The sequence below is a fragment of the Choloepus didactylus genome, chromosome 6 (assembly GCF_015220235.1).
Source record: "Choloepus didactylus isolate mChoDid1 chromosome 6, mChoDid1.pri, whole genome shotgun sequence".
NCBI lineage: Eukaryota > Metazoa > Chordata > Mammalia > Pilosa > Megalonychidae > Choloepus > Choloepus didactylus.
The window spans coordinates 39,554,539-39,570,177 of NC_051312.1; the positions used below are offsets into that span (position 1 = coordinate 39,554,539).

The following is a 15,639-nucleotide window of genomic DNA, read 5'->3' on the forward strand; positions in this document are numbered from 1 at the left end:
CACTAAATCCTACAAATGTGAAATTTTCAATAGCCATAATCTCAGGAAATTTAAATAGTATTCTGTTATGGAAATCTAAAAGGGCTTTTTTTATACCGTCACATTATTTTTTTTTTTTTTTTAATTCTCATAACATAGCTTTTTTAACCTAAAAGTTCTCCTTTCATCCACTTTCAAATATGCAATTTAGTGGTGTTGATTACATTCACAAAGTTGTGCCTCTGTCGCCATCCATTGCCAAAACTTTTCCATCAACTCAAACAGAAAAGGTCATATTTCAATTGACATTGAAAGATAACTCTTAATCAAGTTCAGGGTGTGAAGCCTGCCGACCACATTTTTATGACAGTATAATTGAGACAATGGGATAGACCTATAAGGCTATATCAGCAGGACTGAAATGATGAACCAGGCAGGCCCTTTGCCTAGCAATTAGTATACATCGCTATATATATGTGAACAGTTGTAATTAGAGATTTATTAACTGTTTGGTTCATTTTCAGCCATCATTTTATTTAGTGCCTACAACATGCAAAGCATTGTTTAGCAATAGGCTAAGCAAAAGCAATCAGATATGGGTCCTGTCCTCCCAGACTTCAAGCTAGTGGAAGAAACTGACCCAGGAGAAAATGATCACAGTCAACAACCCTGGGAAAGGAAGCAAGTTGTGTGACACCAAAGAAAGCATTACAGAAGTAGTGGCTCAGACCCTATTAGGTCAGGTTTCTTTGCTGCCACAGGGAAGGAGACAAAAACAAGCCTCTGAAGCCAGAAAATAAGAATTCGTAACTTTAAATCACTTTCCCGAGACTCAGGTCCCTTTCGTTGGTTTTGTTGGTTTTGTTGGTTCTGTTGGTTTTGTGGATGTGGGGATATGTTTAAGGATTGCCATTGATAGCTGACTCTCCTAAGTAAGGCAGCCCTTACATTTGAAAAGAGGCTATTCTCTATCTTGTATACTCTGTACAAATGCAGTTATTCACAAACACTAACTTGCGTTGGGATCTCACCCACCTGTAGAGGAGTTATATCTTAAAGAGGAGCCAGTCCTTCTCTCCAAAAGCCCTCGTGTGAGGGCAGTGAAAGTTATGGCCATAAAACTGGACCTATCTCTGTCAATGATACCTCCCTCCACCAGGTCTCACTAGGGACCACTGGGGTTGCTTCCTAATTGTTCTCCTTGTCATTGGTTTCTTCCAGAGCTCTCTATCTACCATATTAGCCCGACATAACCTTTCTTAAAAGCAAAGCTGATAATAGTCTTCCTTCCTAAAACCAAGAAGTGCCACCTACAAGATAAAACAAGGACTCTTCAGTTTGACAAAACCAACCCATCACAGCCTGGACCAGGTCTCATCCCAACTTTCTCTTCTCCAGCCCTTCCACACTCCTGTCACCGGGAACTTTGCACTGGTCCCTGGATGAGATAGCATCTATCACATGTCCTTGCCTTGGCTCAAGCTGCTCCTTCTGCCTGTATGCCTTTTATTCCTTTCTTCACCAACTTCTTCTATAAAACCTAGGCCAGATGATCCCTGCCCCTACCCCCCTCCCCTCCACCTCCCGATTTCCCAACACAGATTGAATTACTCTGCCGTCAGTGCCCTTGTACCAATGTGGCCTAGTTTCCTAACAATGAACATATGTTATTGCATTCATCTGTTTGCCCCCTTTGAACTGAAATTCCTTCAGGGATAAGGATTAAATCCCTTATCTCTATATTTCCAGTACTTAACACAATGTCTGGCTAAGGGCAACAACAAAAACAGCAACAGTAATAATAGTAATAATATTAAACATTTACTGGGCCATTACAATGTGGCAGGTATTATTCTAAGCTCTTTCCTGCATTAACTTGTATTATCCTCATGACAAATCTATGGGGTGGTAGTATTATTTTCTCCATTTTGCAAGTAAGGAGGTGGAGTCATGGAGAGGATGAGTTCCTTGCACAAAGTGGCAAATAACATGTACTGAATTAGTGTCTTTTTGAATTGCAATGTGGTGAAGCATTTTTTTTGTTTCTCTTGTTTGTTTTCTTTCCAAGAGATTCAGGGAAGAGACACTTTCTTAAGCTGAGAGGATTGGGAAAAATTATTAGCCCAGGTGCCCAGACCATGATAAGCCAGTTGATCAGGGCACATACCAGGTAACACAAGCTCCTTGGAAAAATACTCCATGTAATGGAAAAGATGCAGAAACTGAGTTGTTTTGTTTCCCTTTGTCCAAATCTACTTAAAATGAGTAAGAGTTGGGACACAAGACAATATGATAGCCCTGTTATACTAAAGCGTAAATTAAAAAATTTTCTTTGAAAATGATTTGATTTATGTTATGTCTGCCTGGTGTAACATTTAGCCATGTTATAATGAGTTTTAGTATATAAAAATCTTAGAAATTTCATACATTTATTCATGTCACTATTTCAATGCGTCTTCACAGGTACCATAAGCTGAGTTGACAATTCTTACAGTTGAGGTCATTCCCAAAGGAGAGGTATTTAAAAAAATTAATTTTGAAAAATGTTTTGCATCTGCCCTCATATTCACAGCAACTTTTTTATGGAGTGTTTGAGATCATATGCCCAGGGATCAATCAGACAATGATCTGAGCCTTGGTGCGGCTCTTACTAATGCAAGTTCATGCACGCTTCTTTTTCTATGATTCAATTTCCTCTTCTTGAAAATGGAGACCATAACAAACAGTTCCTATGTGATAGGAATGCTGTAAAGATTAGAAAGGAAAAGGGTCAGTTTATGGGCATGAAACCTATGCAGTTGCAAAGGGTCCCATGCTCAGAGGTTCACACTTGCTTTAATATTCTACTGTCACCATCTTGAAATTTATAATAGTTTTTAAACAAGAAGACTCACATTTTCATCTTTGCATTGGAGCCCGCAAATTGTAGTCATTCCTCAGTAGGGTTGTTTGTGAAGTCTGTAGCCCATAGTGACTTGCACATAGAATAATCCTCAATAAATGTCAACTATTACTAATTTTGCAAAGGAGCTTTTAGCTTGTTGGGTGCAGCCCCTGAATCCTATTTTCAAAATTTCTCAATCTGGTCTGGATGTTAAGCCCAAAGGTAAGGTACATCACATTTGTCCTGATGCATTCAAGTTACACTGTGTCAGTACTTTAGGACCCTACACCTCATTCATCCATTTCTTTGTGATTGCACATCTCATGCAATGTGAGGTATTAATGGCTGTTAATTTGAAATACAGAAACATTTCCCTATAAATATGGGCAATATTGCTCAATATGGATATTTGATTGTTGTGTTCTTAGTTTGAGAAATGGATGGCTTTACTTCCACACTGTACCACTGAAACTGCCTAGAAAGACATTTGCAAGAGGTCTGATATTCTCTTTTGTTCTTACTGTTTGCAGACTGTTGAACTCCAGAAGGACCAACACCAGATAATTATGAATGTTGAACAAGATGACCTTACATCCACAGCAGATAATGATAGGTCCTAGGTTTAACAGGGCCCTATTTGACCCCCTGCTTGTGGTGCTGCTGGCTCTTCAACTTCTTGTGGTGGCTGGTCTGGTACGGGCTCAAACCTGCCCTTCTGTCTGCTCCTGCAGCAACCAGTTCAGCAAGGTGATTTGTGTGTCGGGAAAAACCTGCGTGAGGTTCCAGATGGCATCTCCACCAACACAAGGCTGTTGAACCTCCATGAGAACCAATCCAGATCATCAAAGTGAACAGCTTCAAGCACTTGAGACACCTGGAAATCCTACAGTTGAGTAGGAATCACATTAGAAACAATTGAAATTGGGGCCTTTAATGGTCTGACCAACCTCAACACACTGGAACTCTTTGACAATCGTCTCACTACCATCCCGAATGGAGCTTTTGTATATTTGTCTAAGCTGAAGGAGCTTTGGTTGCGCAACAACCCCATCGAAAGCATCCCTTCTTATGCTTTTAACAGAATCCCTTCTTTGCGCCGCTAGACCTGGGGGAATTGAAAAGGCTTTCATACATCTCAGAAGGTGCCTTTGAAGGTCTGTCCAACTTGAGGTATTTGAACCTTGCCATGTGCAACCTCCGGGAAATTCCTAACCTCACACCGCTCATAAAACTGGATGAGCTGGATCTTTCTGGGAATCATTTGTCTGCCATCAGGCCTGGCTCTTTCCAGGGGTTGATGCACCTTCAGAAACTGTGGATGATCCAGTCCCAGATTCAAGTGATTGAACGGAATGCCTTTGATAACCTTCAGTCACTAGTGGAGATCAACCTGGCACACAACAATCTTACATTACTACTGCCTCATGACCTCTTCACGCCCTTGCATCATCTAGAGCGGATACATTTACATCACAACCCTTGGAACTGTAACTGTGACATACTCTGGCTCAGCTGGTGGATAAAGGACATGGCTCCCTCCAATACAGCTTGCTGCGCCCGGTGTAACACCCCTCCCAATCTGAAAGGGAGGTACATCGGGGAGCTCGACCAGAATTATTTCACATGCTATGCTCCTGTGATCGTGGAGCCCCCAGCAGACCTCAATGTCACTGAAGGCATGGCAGCTGAGCTGAAATGCCGGGCCTCCACGTCCCTGACCTCCGTATCTTGGATTACTCCAAATGGAACAGTCATGACTCATGGGGCGTACAAAGTACGGATAGCTGTGCTCAGCGATGGCACGTTAAATTTCACAAATGTGACCGTGCAAGATACAGGCATGTACACATGTATGGTGAGTAATTCTGTTGGAAATACCACTGCTTCAGCCACCCTGAATGTTACTGCAGCCACCACCACTCCCTTCTCTTACTTCTCCACCGTCACAGTAGAGACTATGGAACCTTCTCAGGATGAGGCACGGACCACAGATAACAACGTGGGCCCCACCCCAGTGACCGATTGGGAGCCCACCAATGTGACCACCTCTCTCACGCCACAGAGCACAAGGTCGACAGAAAAGACATTCACCATCCCAGTGACTGATATCAACAGTGGATTCCAGGAATTGATGAGGTCATGAAAACAACCAAACATCAATTGGCTGTTTTGTGGCCATCACACTCATGGCTGCGGTGATGTTTGGTCATTTTCTACAAGATGAGGAAGCAGCACCATCGGCAAACCATCACCCCCCAACAAGGACTGTTGAAATCATTAATGTGGATGATGAGATTACAGGGGGACAACCCCCATGGAAAGCCACCTGCCCATGCCTGCTATCGAGCATGAGCACTTAAATCACTATAACTCTTACAAATCTCCCTTCAACCACACAACAACAGTTAACACAATAAATTCAATACACAGTTCAGTGCATGAACCGTTATTGATCCGAATGAACTCTAAAGACAATGTACAAGAGACTCAAATCTAAAACATTTAGAGTTACAGGAAACAATCAAAAAAAGACAGTTTATTAAAAATGACATAAATGACTGGGCTAAATCTACTGTTTCAAAAAGTGTCTTTACAAAAAAAAAACAAAAAAGAAAAGAAATTTATTTATTAAAAATTCTATTGTGATCTAAAGCAGACAAAATTATGTGTATTCCTCAGAACCTGTTTTTGCTGCACTTATTTACTATTTCCCACCTCTCATCCCTCCCTTCCCCGATTGCCATATTTTTCATAGAGATCTCAATTCCCTAAAGAACTGGTCTAGGAAATTTTGTAAGAATTCTGTTACACTTTGAGATTTTTATGGTGAATTCTAGTGGTGAGATCCGGTCTATTTTGTCTCTCTTTTTTTTTCTTTTTTTTTTTCTCATGCCCTTATGAAGTAGTCCAATGAGGAATGCAATATTAGAAATAGATTTTTAAGAGAGAACAAGGGGAAAAAATGCAAGATCTTATATTTTTCATGTAATGACCTGTTCTGTATTTATGAAGAGGACCATTCTATGGAAAAGAAAAAAAAAGAAGAAAAAAGAAAAAAGTAAACAAACAGATCAATTTACGTATGAGTACTTATAAAACCCATGATCTTTTAAACAACTCTAGAACCAGAATTTGTAGTTCAAAAGCTAAAAACTAAGATTATAAATAAAATATTGTTGGTTTTTCTGTACCTGGACACAGCTCATTTGTAGTATGGCTTAAATGTGAGAAGCTTGAGGGTGATTAGATTTCCTCCTTTCTAAGAAAGAATACTACAGTAATCTTCAGTCATGGTGTTAATTTCTGCAGGGTCCTATTTTGTTAAGTGACTTGAGTTTTGGATCTATATTCAAAGATGCTGGGGTACTTTTTCCTCCTCATTAGGGATGCCCTTTGTAGAATGCTAAGATTTTTTAAAATAACAATTCTGTGAAGTAAATTCAATTCCACTTGGAAGAAAGTTTTGGTATAATTTTTTTTTCTCCTAAATAAAATTGCATTGGCTAGATGAAGTAGAACCACAGAATGTGAAGGTATACTAAATTATTCACAGCGGAAAAATAACTTTTTGTGCTGGGTGTCAGCAGATTCAGTTCAATTCAACAATAATTATTAAGACTTACTATGTGCTAAACAATGATTTTAGTATTGTGGGTTATATAATTGACAAGACCTGGCTTCTGCCCTTGAATCAATCACAGTCTGTATGAAAAATGATTAAAGAAATTAATCTCGGTTCATTACCGGGGGACCAGCTCTAATTTTACTATTAGATGGAAGAACCTGAACTGGGACTCTGGAGTTTCAGAAAAACAGGTTACTGTGAGTACGGCAGCCTCCCTTATTCATGGTTTCTTCCATCTTTCTGGAAGAGCTCTTTTCTGAATACAGAATTGTAGAGCTGAAAAGAAATGTGGATAGGTGTTTGCTCTTACTGATAAGTGCATACCTGGAGGTAGCAATGTTAATACAGTGGTAATTCATGAAGAGTATTTTCTAAGGAACTAGTTAAATAAAGAATTTTAGGTAAAAGAAAATATACTAGCTCTCAGACAAAAAAGGGAACATGCTGGTTGTCACCATCTCTATACTTTCCTGATATTTTAATGCATCTTGTGTGTGTTTTCTATCTTTATGTGAAGCCAAGTGAAAAATACATCTCTTCTTACTGCTCCTTGAAAACTGCCACCTTGTTGGCAAAAAGAGGACTCATCAAGCTGGAGAAAAGTTCAGCTCCTAATGGATGACCAGCTTGGACACTCACATTTACCTCTTCGGGCTGAAACTCATGCCAGGACTTTTGGTCTCCAGATATGAAAAACCAGTTATTACTGGTGAAGTAGATCAGAGAAATAAAATGGGAGGAAGAGGTAGCAAATGAATGAGAGCACACAATGAGATCACATAAGAGCTTTGCTGCTTTTCTTCTGTCCCCAATTCTCTAACGGCTTTTTCCTTTCTTCATGTTTTACCTCCCTTTGTGAGGAACACACTTCACATTTACTTTTTCTGTGGAGAAGCCTCAGGAAAAGGGAAAACACATATTAGCTGTTATTTGTCAAGTTATTCAGTATCAAGTATATGGTACTGCAGATCACCAAGCAAAACAAAAAATAAAACAAACAACAACAACAACAACAACAACAACAAAAACAGGAAGAAATACCTCTGCAATGGCAAGCAAAGGCTAGCACAAAGAAGAGTGGTATACATCAGGAGGAAAATGAATCCTGCTGTCTCTTCTTGGTTTGTGCTCGCTGAGCTCTGATTATCGTCACTGACTCTGAACCTCCCTTCACTTTGAGCTTATAATTCTCATGGGGTTAGTCTCAGCACGCAACTCCTCTCGGATGGGAGGGGTGGCTGAGCAGTTAGATAAATTCTACTATATAGAATGCAAGATGAGTGTGAACTGAAAATTACATTAGAAACTAAAGCATACATTTTAGTCCCCTAGGAGATGATAGTTACTGTAATGACTATATTTAAGAAAAAAATTATTGATGGAAGGTTTGCAGAAGCCAAACTTGACTTCCACAGTAAATTTAGAAACTCTTTTAATAAAAGGACTTGGTTGCAGGTTTTGTGGTTAAGGTTGGAGTGCTGTAAATGTATCATTTAAGAAAGCTAAAATGAATTCTAAATGTTTTCTGATTAGCAGTATATATACATTTGCCCTGCATAATTTTCTTGGCCCAGTATAGTAGACTGCACTTTTATGTTGTGGACTTACTCAGTTAAACAAAAGCCCATGTGACCATTTAAATATCTGGTCATCCTCGTGGCGAAACACTATTCTTTATCCACCACTCTTCTTATTGTGTACAAAGGCAACCAGCTGACATATTTCTGAAACCTTCACATGCATCAAAACAACAACAACAACAACAACAAAAAATGCTGCTCTGAATTAACCAAGTTAAGCTAACCCAATAAGAATTTATATATTTTTTCCTACTAATGTATTCAATTTACTTCATGGAACATCCAAGATGCTTTGGAAAAAAGATTCTCCAACCTTTTTTTTTTTTTTTTTTTTTTTTCCTATTCTGGAATCTTAGTGTTGATATCTAACTATGACTTTGGTCTCCTGAACTCTTCTGGATTGTCCAAATGCATTTAATTGGCAAAATACTACAAGGATTTGGTGTAGCCATACTCATGGGCCCAACAGAGCTTCAAATTTTCCCCTCATATCTGAATATTCTGGTGTCCAGTATTCTTCCCAAAGCTTGAAATAGGACATTTGAATGTAGAATATTGACCAACATTTTATTTAGGAAGAAAATATGCTAGTCCATGACTGTTAAGCCTTTTAGTCAAAGAGTTAAAAATTAGGATATTATTTGAGACCTGCATAATATGAAACTCTGAATATACATCTGTTGGAAAATAACTTGACAATGGGAAGGTATTTACATGGGATGGAGAAAAAGATGAAGGCATTTTAGAACTGGATTTACTGCATCATGAAAAAATATTAAGTGAATGGCCCCAGGACAGCCAACATTTCCAAGATAATATTGATCATGGTAGAAAACAAAAACCTTCAGTCTTTTATCCTTTTGGGATAGTCTTCAAGATATCTAGATAAGTAGAAGAGTCGGTTGAGTGCTTATGAATACAGTGAGGAGTTCTGAAACAACATAATTTTTGAACAGTGTTCAATCACTTATGTGGTACTTCAGCTTGTGAGCTTTAATAAGGATATTGAAGATAATGATACCATGAAACATCACAGATATAATACATGGATGTTTTCTCGGAACATGCTTGCTTCTATAAAAGATCATAACACAGAGTCAAATCTCTTGTAAAACCATTCCCCAAAAGCTGTAAATGCATTACTATATTTGATTAGAATGAGATTTCTGTATAAGAGCTACTTTTGATTTTTAAAAATGGGCATGAAAAACTATCTTCTAAAAATCAAGGTATCTCACATCTCTCTCCTCTTCTATAAGAAGAAATATTAGTTCCTAAAATTTCTCTTAGCTAAGATCCAGCTGTGACCCCATTGTCTTTCCTTCTGTATCATGATACAGAATAAGACACATTTAGCTCTATGAGAGAGTAACAAAAAGAAATCTCCTAGAATAAATGATAGCACACTCTCGGTTAAGAGCCAAATTAGATGCTGAATGAAGCTTTCTCACAACACACACTGGTTCATGTCATGTTGTTTCCAAATGTGCTGCAATCAAAACTTAGGAGACTTCAAACTTTCCTAACATTATTTGAGAAATATATAAAGGCTATATATGAAATTATACAATCAAATATAAAAGTAGAGCAGCAGTAAGTGAAACTACTCTTGTTCGTTTTGCTTTTGCCCAAGATAAAAAGAAAAAGAAGCAGAAAGTTTACTTTATGGGAAGAGAGACAATAAACGAAGCTATTTTAATGAAAGCACATGCTTCCGTTTTGTAAATTGTGTAACAGTAAAGAGCATGGCAATATACTCCCTACCTGAAATTTTACAGAAAGAAGACTGATGACAAAACTTCAAACCATGATACCCTATCTTTCAACGTGTTGGTATCTTTCAGTATCTCTCTAACACTAAGAAATGGGCTGACTATCTACCTAACTCGACACCAGGATATCATGATGAATACCCGTTACAGAAACACCTTGTGTTTTTGAGTCCATATATCAGTAAGCGTCTGAATGACAATTATAAATTTCCTTATTTCTCCGGGCCTCAGTTTCACACTAAAAGAGAGACAACAAAGTGGAACTCAACAATTGCTATTTACGTACCTGAAGTGCAAAGTTCTCCAGGAGAAACAAATGAAACCTCAATCCCACTAAATATTGAAACATACACAAGAGTGATATGATGTAGTTTAAGGTATACACATTTTTATGGTAGCTACTATAAAATTCTGAGTCAAATCATTTTTAATATTAAAGAAATCATGGGTTTCTTCACAGAGGAAGACATTATAGAAAAAAATTAACAAAATTTTTAAAATGCCTCAAAAATCAAATGTTGAAAGGTCCTATGGCTAGTTCTATTTTAAAAATTAAAGTATTATAAAATGAAAGAAAGAAGTAATAAATAAAGTGCCTCTAGAAACCCCCAAGCAGCAGATTAGCTGATGGTTATAAAAGTGTTTCTCAACATAAATGAACCAGTGAAGACTGAACTTCAGTTAATCCTGAAAATAAAAATGTCAGGTATCTGTATTCTCATCTGTAATTTTTCAAGAGTTTTGCAAATAAGTCAAGAAGTAATCAAGGCCAGCCTTTATGTGTTCAATTGCATTTTTGTTTTTCAGTTCATATCCTTACTCTATGTGGAAATATATTTTATTGTATCTTTCATTTCTCAGCATGTTTTCAGGTTTTCCAGGAAAACTACAAAACAGAATCTGTTATTACTGCTTAACATTTAGTTTTGGCAGTCCAAATTGAACCCTAAGCAATACTGGGATGGGGGGTGGGGCGCAACTCATATAGGTGGAGTAAATTATGTCCTGGGCATTGTAAGGATGGTGTCCTCTTTTTATTTCTGCTCTTGAACCCCACAAAAAAGATCTGACACTTTATCATGATAAATGTAACTGCTATCCAAAAAGAATAAGGAAGTTCGTAATACTGAAAATGCAAAAAAAGTTGCAGATGTATATTTTATGTATGTGTGCATGCAATAGCTTTAAAAATTAAAAGAATATACTATTCTTTCAAAAAAATTAAAGGAATCATTTTATAATTTTTATATCATTCTATAAATGCAAACCTGGTATCATACTTATTATCATAAAATTAAGTGCCACAGATATAGATTATTCATCAGAAAGTTTATGCTAATAAGATAAAACATTTATTGGCCCATATGCTTTTAATTTATTGACATTATCATTAAACCCTTATAAAACTCAATTCACAATAAATTCTGAGAGTGATTTGTAATTGTTATCTGAAAGCCATTTTAGCAATCAAAGCAATCACTGTTGTTAAGGAGTAAAAATCCACCAAAAGATTAATGGCAGAAAAAAACTGGGCTTTTGGAAATTAGTGGGATACAATTAAGCATTCACAAGATAATTCAAAAATAAAAAATGCATGCTTCATAGCTTAGAAAGTGCTTTCACCTATTTTCTTATTTTGTTGAGCCTTGAAAGAACAGTAGGTGAATGCATTTTAAAATAATGTATCAAGTTTGTCCTGAATAGTGTCTGTCTTTAAGTAGAATAATTATTGACATTTTGAAGCCATAAACATAAAATAGGAATGAAGAAAAGCATTGCAGAAGAGGAAGTAGTAAATGGTAAAAATGCAAAAACTGGTTAGTTTATTTTTATATTAGAATGAACTCATTTATTTCATGAATGATAAGCAAACTACAAGATACCAGGCACTGTTCAGTACAACAGTGAATAAAACAAACTCCTGCACCTCATGATAGAGTGACCAACTTGCCCCGGTTTGCCCAGGACTTTCCTAATTTTAGCACTTTAAAGTCCTACATCCTAGGATACTCCTCTGTTCCAGACAAACCAGAGTGGTTGGTCAGGCTACTCGTGGACCTTACCTGATAGCAGTTGTTACTTTGATTCTTGATCCTTATTAATGTGAGTGTCTCAGTGCTCAATGGCAACACCTGATAACAATGGCCACAAGTAACCAGTGGTCAGAACACCTGTTCCTAACTTGGACAGTGCTATGACAAGAGAAGTGGCACACATATGAAATTCTCTAGAATGACTTCTAGACAGCACTCTACAGAGTGCATCAGAAGTGAATGAAGCACAATTCATCCTCAAGGAGAAGTTATAGTCTGGGGATGTCCACAATAGTTAATATCAATATAACTCCCACTCACAAGATGCCAGCACGCATCATCTCTAGTCTTTACAAAGCCCTTTAGGGTAGGTATCACCATCTCCATTTTAGAGGTGAGGAAATTGAGAGTAAAATCCTTCCACACCACAACACTGAGAAAGAAAACCAAGGGTGAAACTAGAGAATTGGAGGCTTTCAGATGGATACAGCAAGCCTTGTATTAGCAATGGCATTTATTCAGAACAAGATTTTTAAAACTTGCCTTAGATATTCTACTTCTTGTGATCTGTCAGATTATGTTCTCCTGGAAAACAGTCTTTTCTTTGGGGACATATTTTTGGTCATCAGGGTTAGCCTTATTCTTCTTTCTTCAAGTTCACTAATGAAATCTGTGGGCCAACACCTTTGAAGCACTGAATTTGTTAATTTGGGAATGTTCGAAATGTTTTATATTGACTTTTATTGAATTTCACAGGAGAACTTCAGATGAAAAATATTACAGATCATCATTCAAAGATGAAAATAAATCACTCGACACAATTTATATTTATAACTGTTATTGAATGCTATGTATTTTCTATTTACAATTGCATTTCAAGTTTTATATTCTGATCAAATGCCATTGGTGGATATATCACTGAGCAGCACAATAGCTAAAAGATCATATTCTAGCACCTTTCCATAAAACAAAAAATCCTTTATTAATCTCAGTGGTTCTTTAACAGCTTATAACATAAACTATTTCCATGAAGTCAATAAAATGGTCCAATTCATCTTTCTTAGAATATAACATACCATTTAAAGCTGTCTAAATAATTTAAGAAGTAACCATTAGCTTGCAAAAATGTGCTACTTACTGACTAGTTAAAACAACAAAAAACAAACAAAGGAGATATATATGAGAAATTCCCTTAAGAGCTAGATGCTTAATTTTTCAAAACTGAAGACTTATGCAAATAATATTGAGAAAAAAAAAAAAAACTCTTAAATTATTCCAACAAAGTCCTTTGGACAAGCTTAATTAAGACTTTATTCTTCAGTGTTTATTAGGTTATTTTTCAGACTTAGTAAAAGCATTATTTTTGATAAATTATGACTGTAACCAAAGTGAAGATATTATCAGAACAACACATGGAGGCATAAGAAAATCAATTGTTTGATATGAACTGACATTGCAAAGCAATGGAAACTATCTCTCCACATAAAGGCATGAATGATAGATTTGAGAATGTAACACCAATTGTACATCTATTAATTTGAATGAGTAGTTAGTTTGACTCTTAGATCTGATTCAATATCCATTCATTCCTAAAGAATTCTTTCATTTATTCACAGAATATTCACTGAATTTTTGCCATATGCTAGCTGAGTGTAAAGTGTTGGGACTAAAAAGAAGAAGATAACCTCTTTGCCATCAGGGAACTTATAGTATTGCAAATACAATATGACAAATTGAATGGAAGAGGGAGTGGGTATTATGCAGGCAGAGAGAGGGAAACTGACCTGACTGTATAGTTTGGGGAGGGGAAATCAGGTTCATTTAGTAACGAAGTGATGCCTGGGCTGAGCCCTACAGGATAAATAGAAGTAGGCCAGGTGGTAGGAGGGGATGCTTCAGCTTTCCCAACACAATAAAAGTCAAGGACTAAGCAACATTATGTTATGATAGAGAGAACTGCAAGTGGTTTGGTGTTGCTAGAGTAAAACATTTAATTTGGAGAGCATAAGAGATAAAGGTAGGACAATGATCGAAGTCCTTGTATGACATGTTGACCCTATTGAATTTAGCCCATAGATGATATGTTGTAACATTTTGTAAGTGGAGGGACGTTGTCAGATTTGAGCTGTAGATAAGTGACTTGCATGACTGAGGTAGAAAATTTGTGGGTTAATAGGATTGGGATAGAGAGAAACCCATTGTAGGATGTTGAAGTATTCATTGTGTAAATAAATGAAGTACACCCAAATGAGAACAAGCAAAGGCTATTTATCCTGAGCTTGCTATGTCAAGGGAGTCGCCTCTATCACTTGTGTTTGGCAGTGACTCAAAGGCAGAAGAGTGGGAAAGCTTTATGGTGGAAGAAAGGGAAGATTTCATGTTTGCCCTGACTGGAGACCGTGGGCAGGGGAAAACTAGAGGTAGGCTAACTAGAAGTGGGGCATCCTATGTGAGTGATTAGGGGAGCATCTTTGCCTTTGTCTTGTTGGTCCTAAGGTGGAAGTGGGGACAAAAATTAGGGAAACTGTCAGTTATTAGTCAAGCCCTGGCTATTTTGGGGGGTGATTGTTACAGGGATTGGAGTTTATCTCCCTGGACTCATTGCTATGGATAGTGGCAAGCTTTCTGGCCTGAATGCAGCTGGCAATAAGCTAGAGTTTTCCTGATCTGGTTGCTGCTGATAGTGGGTCATAATTTCCCCATCACTGTCCATTTGTATACTCAATCTTCTAGTGTTGAAGGGGTCCAATTATAAAAAATAAATTGAGGTCATGTTAGCTGGACTTGGTATCCCATTGAACGTCGGGAAGAGGAGAGGGAGACAAAATTCCTTACATTTGTTAATTTGTAGAAATATGGTCAGAGGGGTGGTAAGACGATAATGTTTATAGTTGATACCTGAGGTAGAAGATGATGTTTGGAGTTGTTCAGGGTGGGGGAGGGTAGGTGATGTGTTCACTAAGTGCTGGATATTCTGAGTTTAAGTATCTATGGGACAGCTGGGTAATGTTGTCTAGCAAAGCTTTTCTGGAATAGCCATATTAATCTTGCAGCCATCAATATAAAATTTGTAGTGAAAGCTGAGAGAGTGGGTGGCACCACTCAGCAAACCATACAAGATGCCCAGTGGGTAAAGGATAGGACCAGGAAAAAGAACAACATTTTATAGGTGTGGAGAGGAGGAGAATACCATTTATTCAAAATCGATGAAAGAACTATTTGCTGAATCTTTACTATATGCCAGGCCCTATAGCAGGTCTTGGGGATATCACTGTAAAGATAAGTCTCAGACTAACAAGCGAAGATGAATGATACAGGAAATTATTCAAATGCAGCAACAGTAAATGCTAAAAAGTAAATTTGTAGGATCAAATGGTTGTGAATGTGAAACAGGGTAATGATTTGCAATATGGGAGATTTCTTTAAAGTGTTGGCTTTTAAAGGGAGACAAAAAGAATGAATTGCTGCCGGGCAAAGAGGGGTAGAGGCAAAAAGCCTTTGAAACAGAGGGACCAGAGTGGGCTAAGTTCCTGAGGCTAGAAGAAGCAGATGAAAAAGAGAATATGGAAAGAAAAAATAAAGACAAGAGGAGAACCAAAAGAAGGAAATTTATGATAGATGAATAGACTTTTGAGAAGAACATAAATCCACCTAAGCAAATTTAAAATAACCACTGAATTTGAAAATTAGCCAGTTAGTGATAGCCATAGCAAGAATGGTTTTAGTAAATGTGGGTGTTGTGGATGTGGGAGATATGCCAAAATAG

The 15,639-nt window shown here is 37.4% G+C and overlaps 1 protein-coding gene across 1 annotated transcript in view; it reads left to right on the forward strand.

Moving 5' to 3' along the window:
• Nucleotides 1-8,373, forward strand: part of LRRC4C (leucine rich repeat containing 4C) — a 178,824-nt gene extending 170,451 nt beyond the window's left edge. Inside the window, 10 exon segments of the mRNA XM_037838765.1 lie at nt 3,394-3,625; nt 3,628-3,694; nt 3,697-3,773; nt 3,775-3,961; nt 3,964-4,980; nt 4,983-5,015; nt 5,018-5,064; nt 5,066-5,102; nt 5,105-5,163; nt 5,166-8,373. Coding sequence (XP_037694693.1) covers nt 3,434-3,625; nt 3,628-3,694; nt 3,697-3,773; nt 3,775-3,961; nt 3,964-4,980; nt 4,983-5,015; nt 5,018-5,064; nt 5,066-5,102; nt 5,105-5,163; nt 5,166-5,360 — 1,911 coding nt within the window. The 5' untranslated portion in view covers nt 3,394-3,433 and the 3' untranslated portion in view covers nt 5,361-8,373.
• Nucleotides 8,374-15,639: the final 7,266 nt, after the last annotated feature.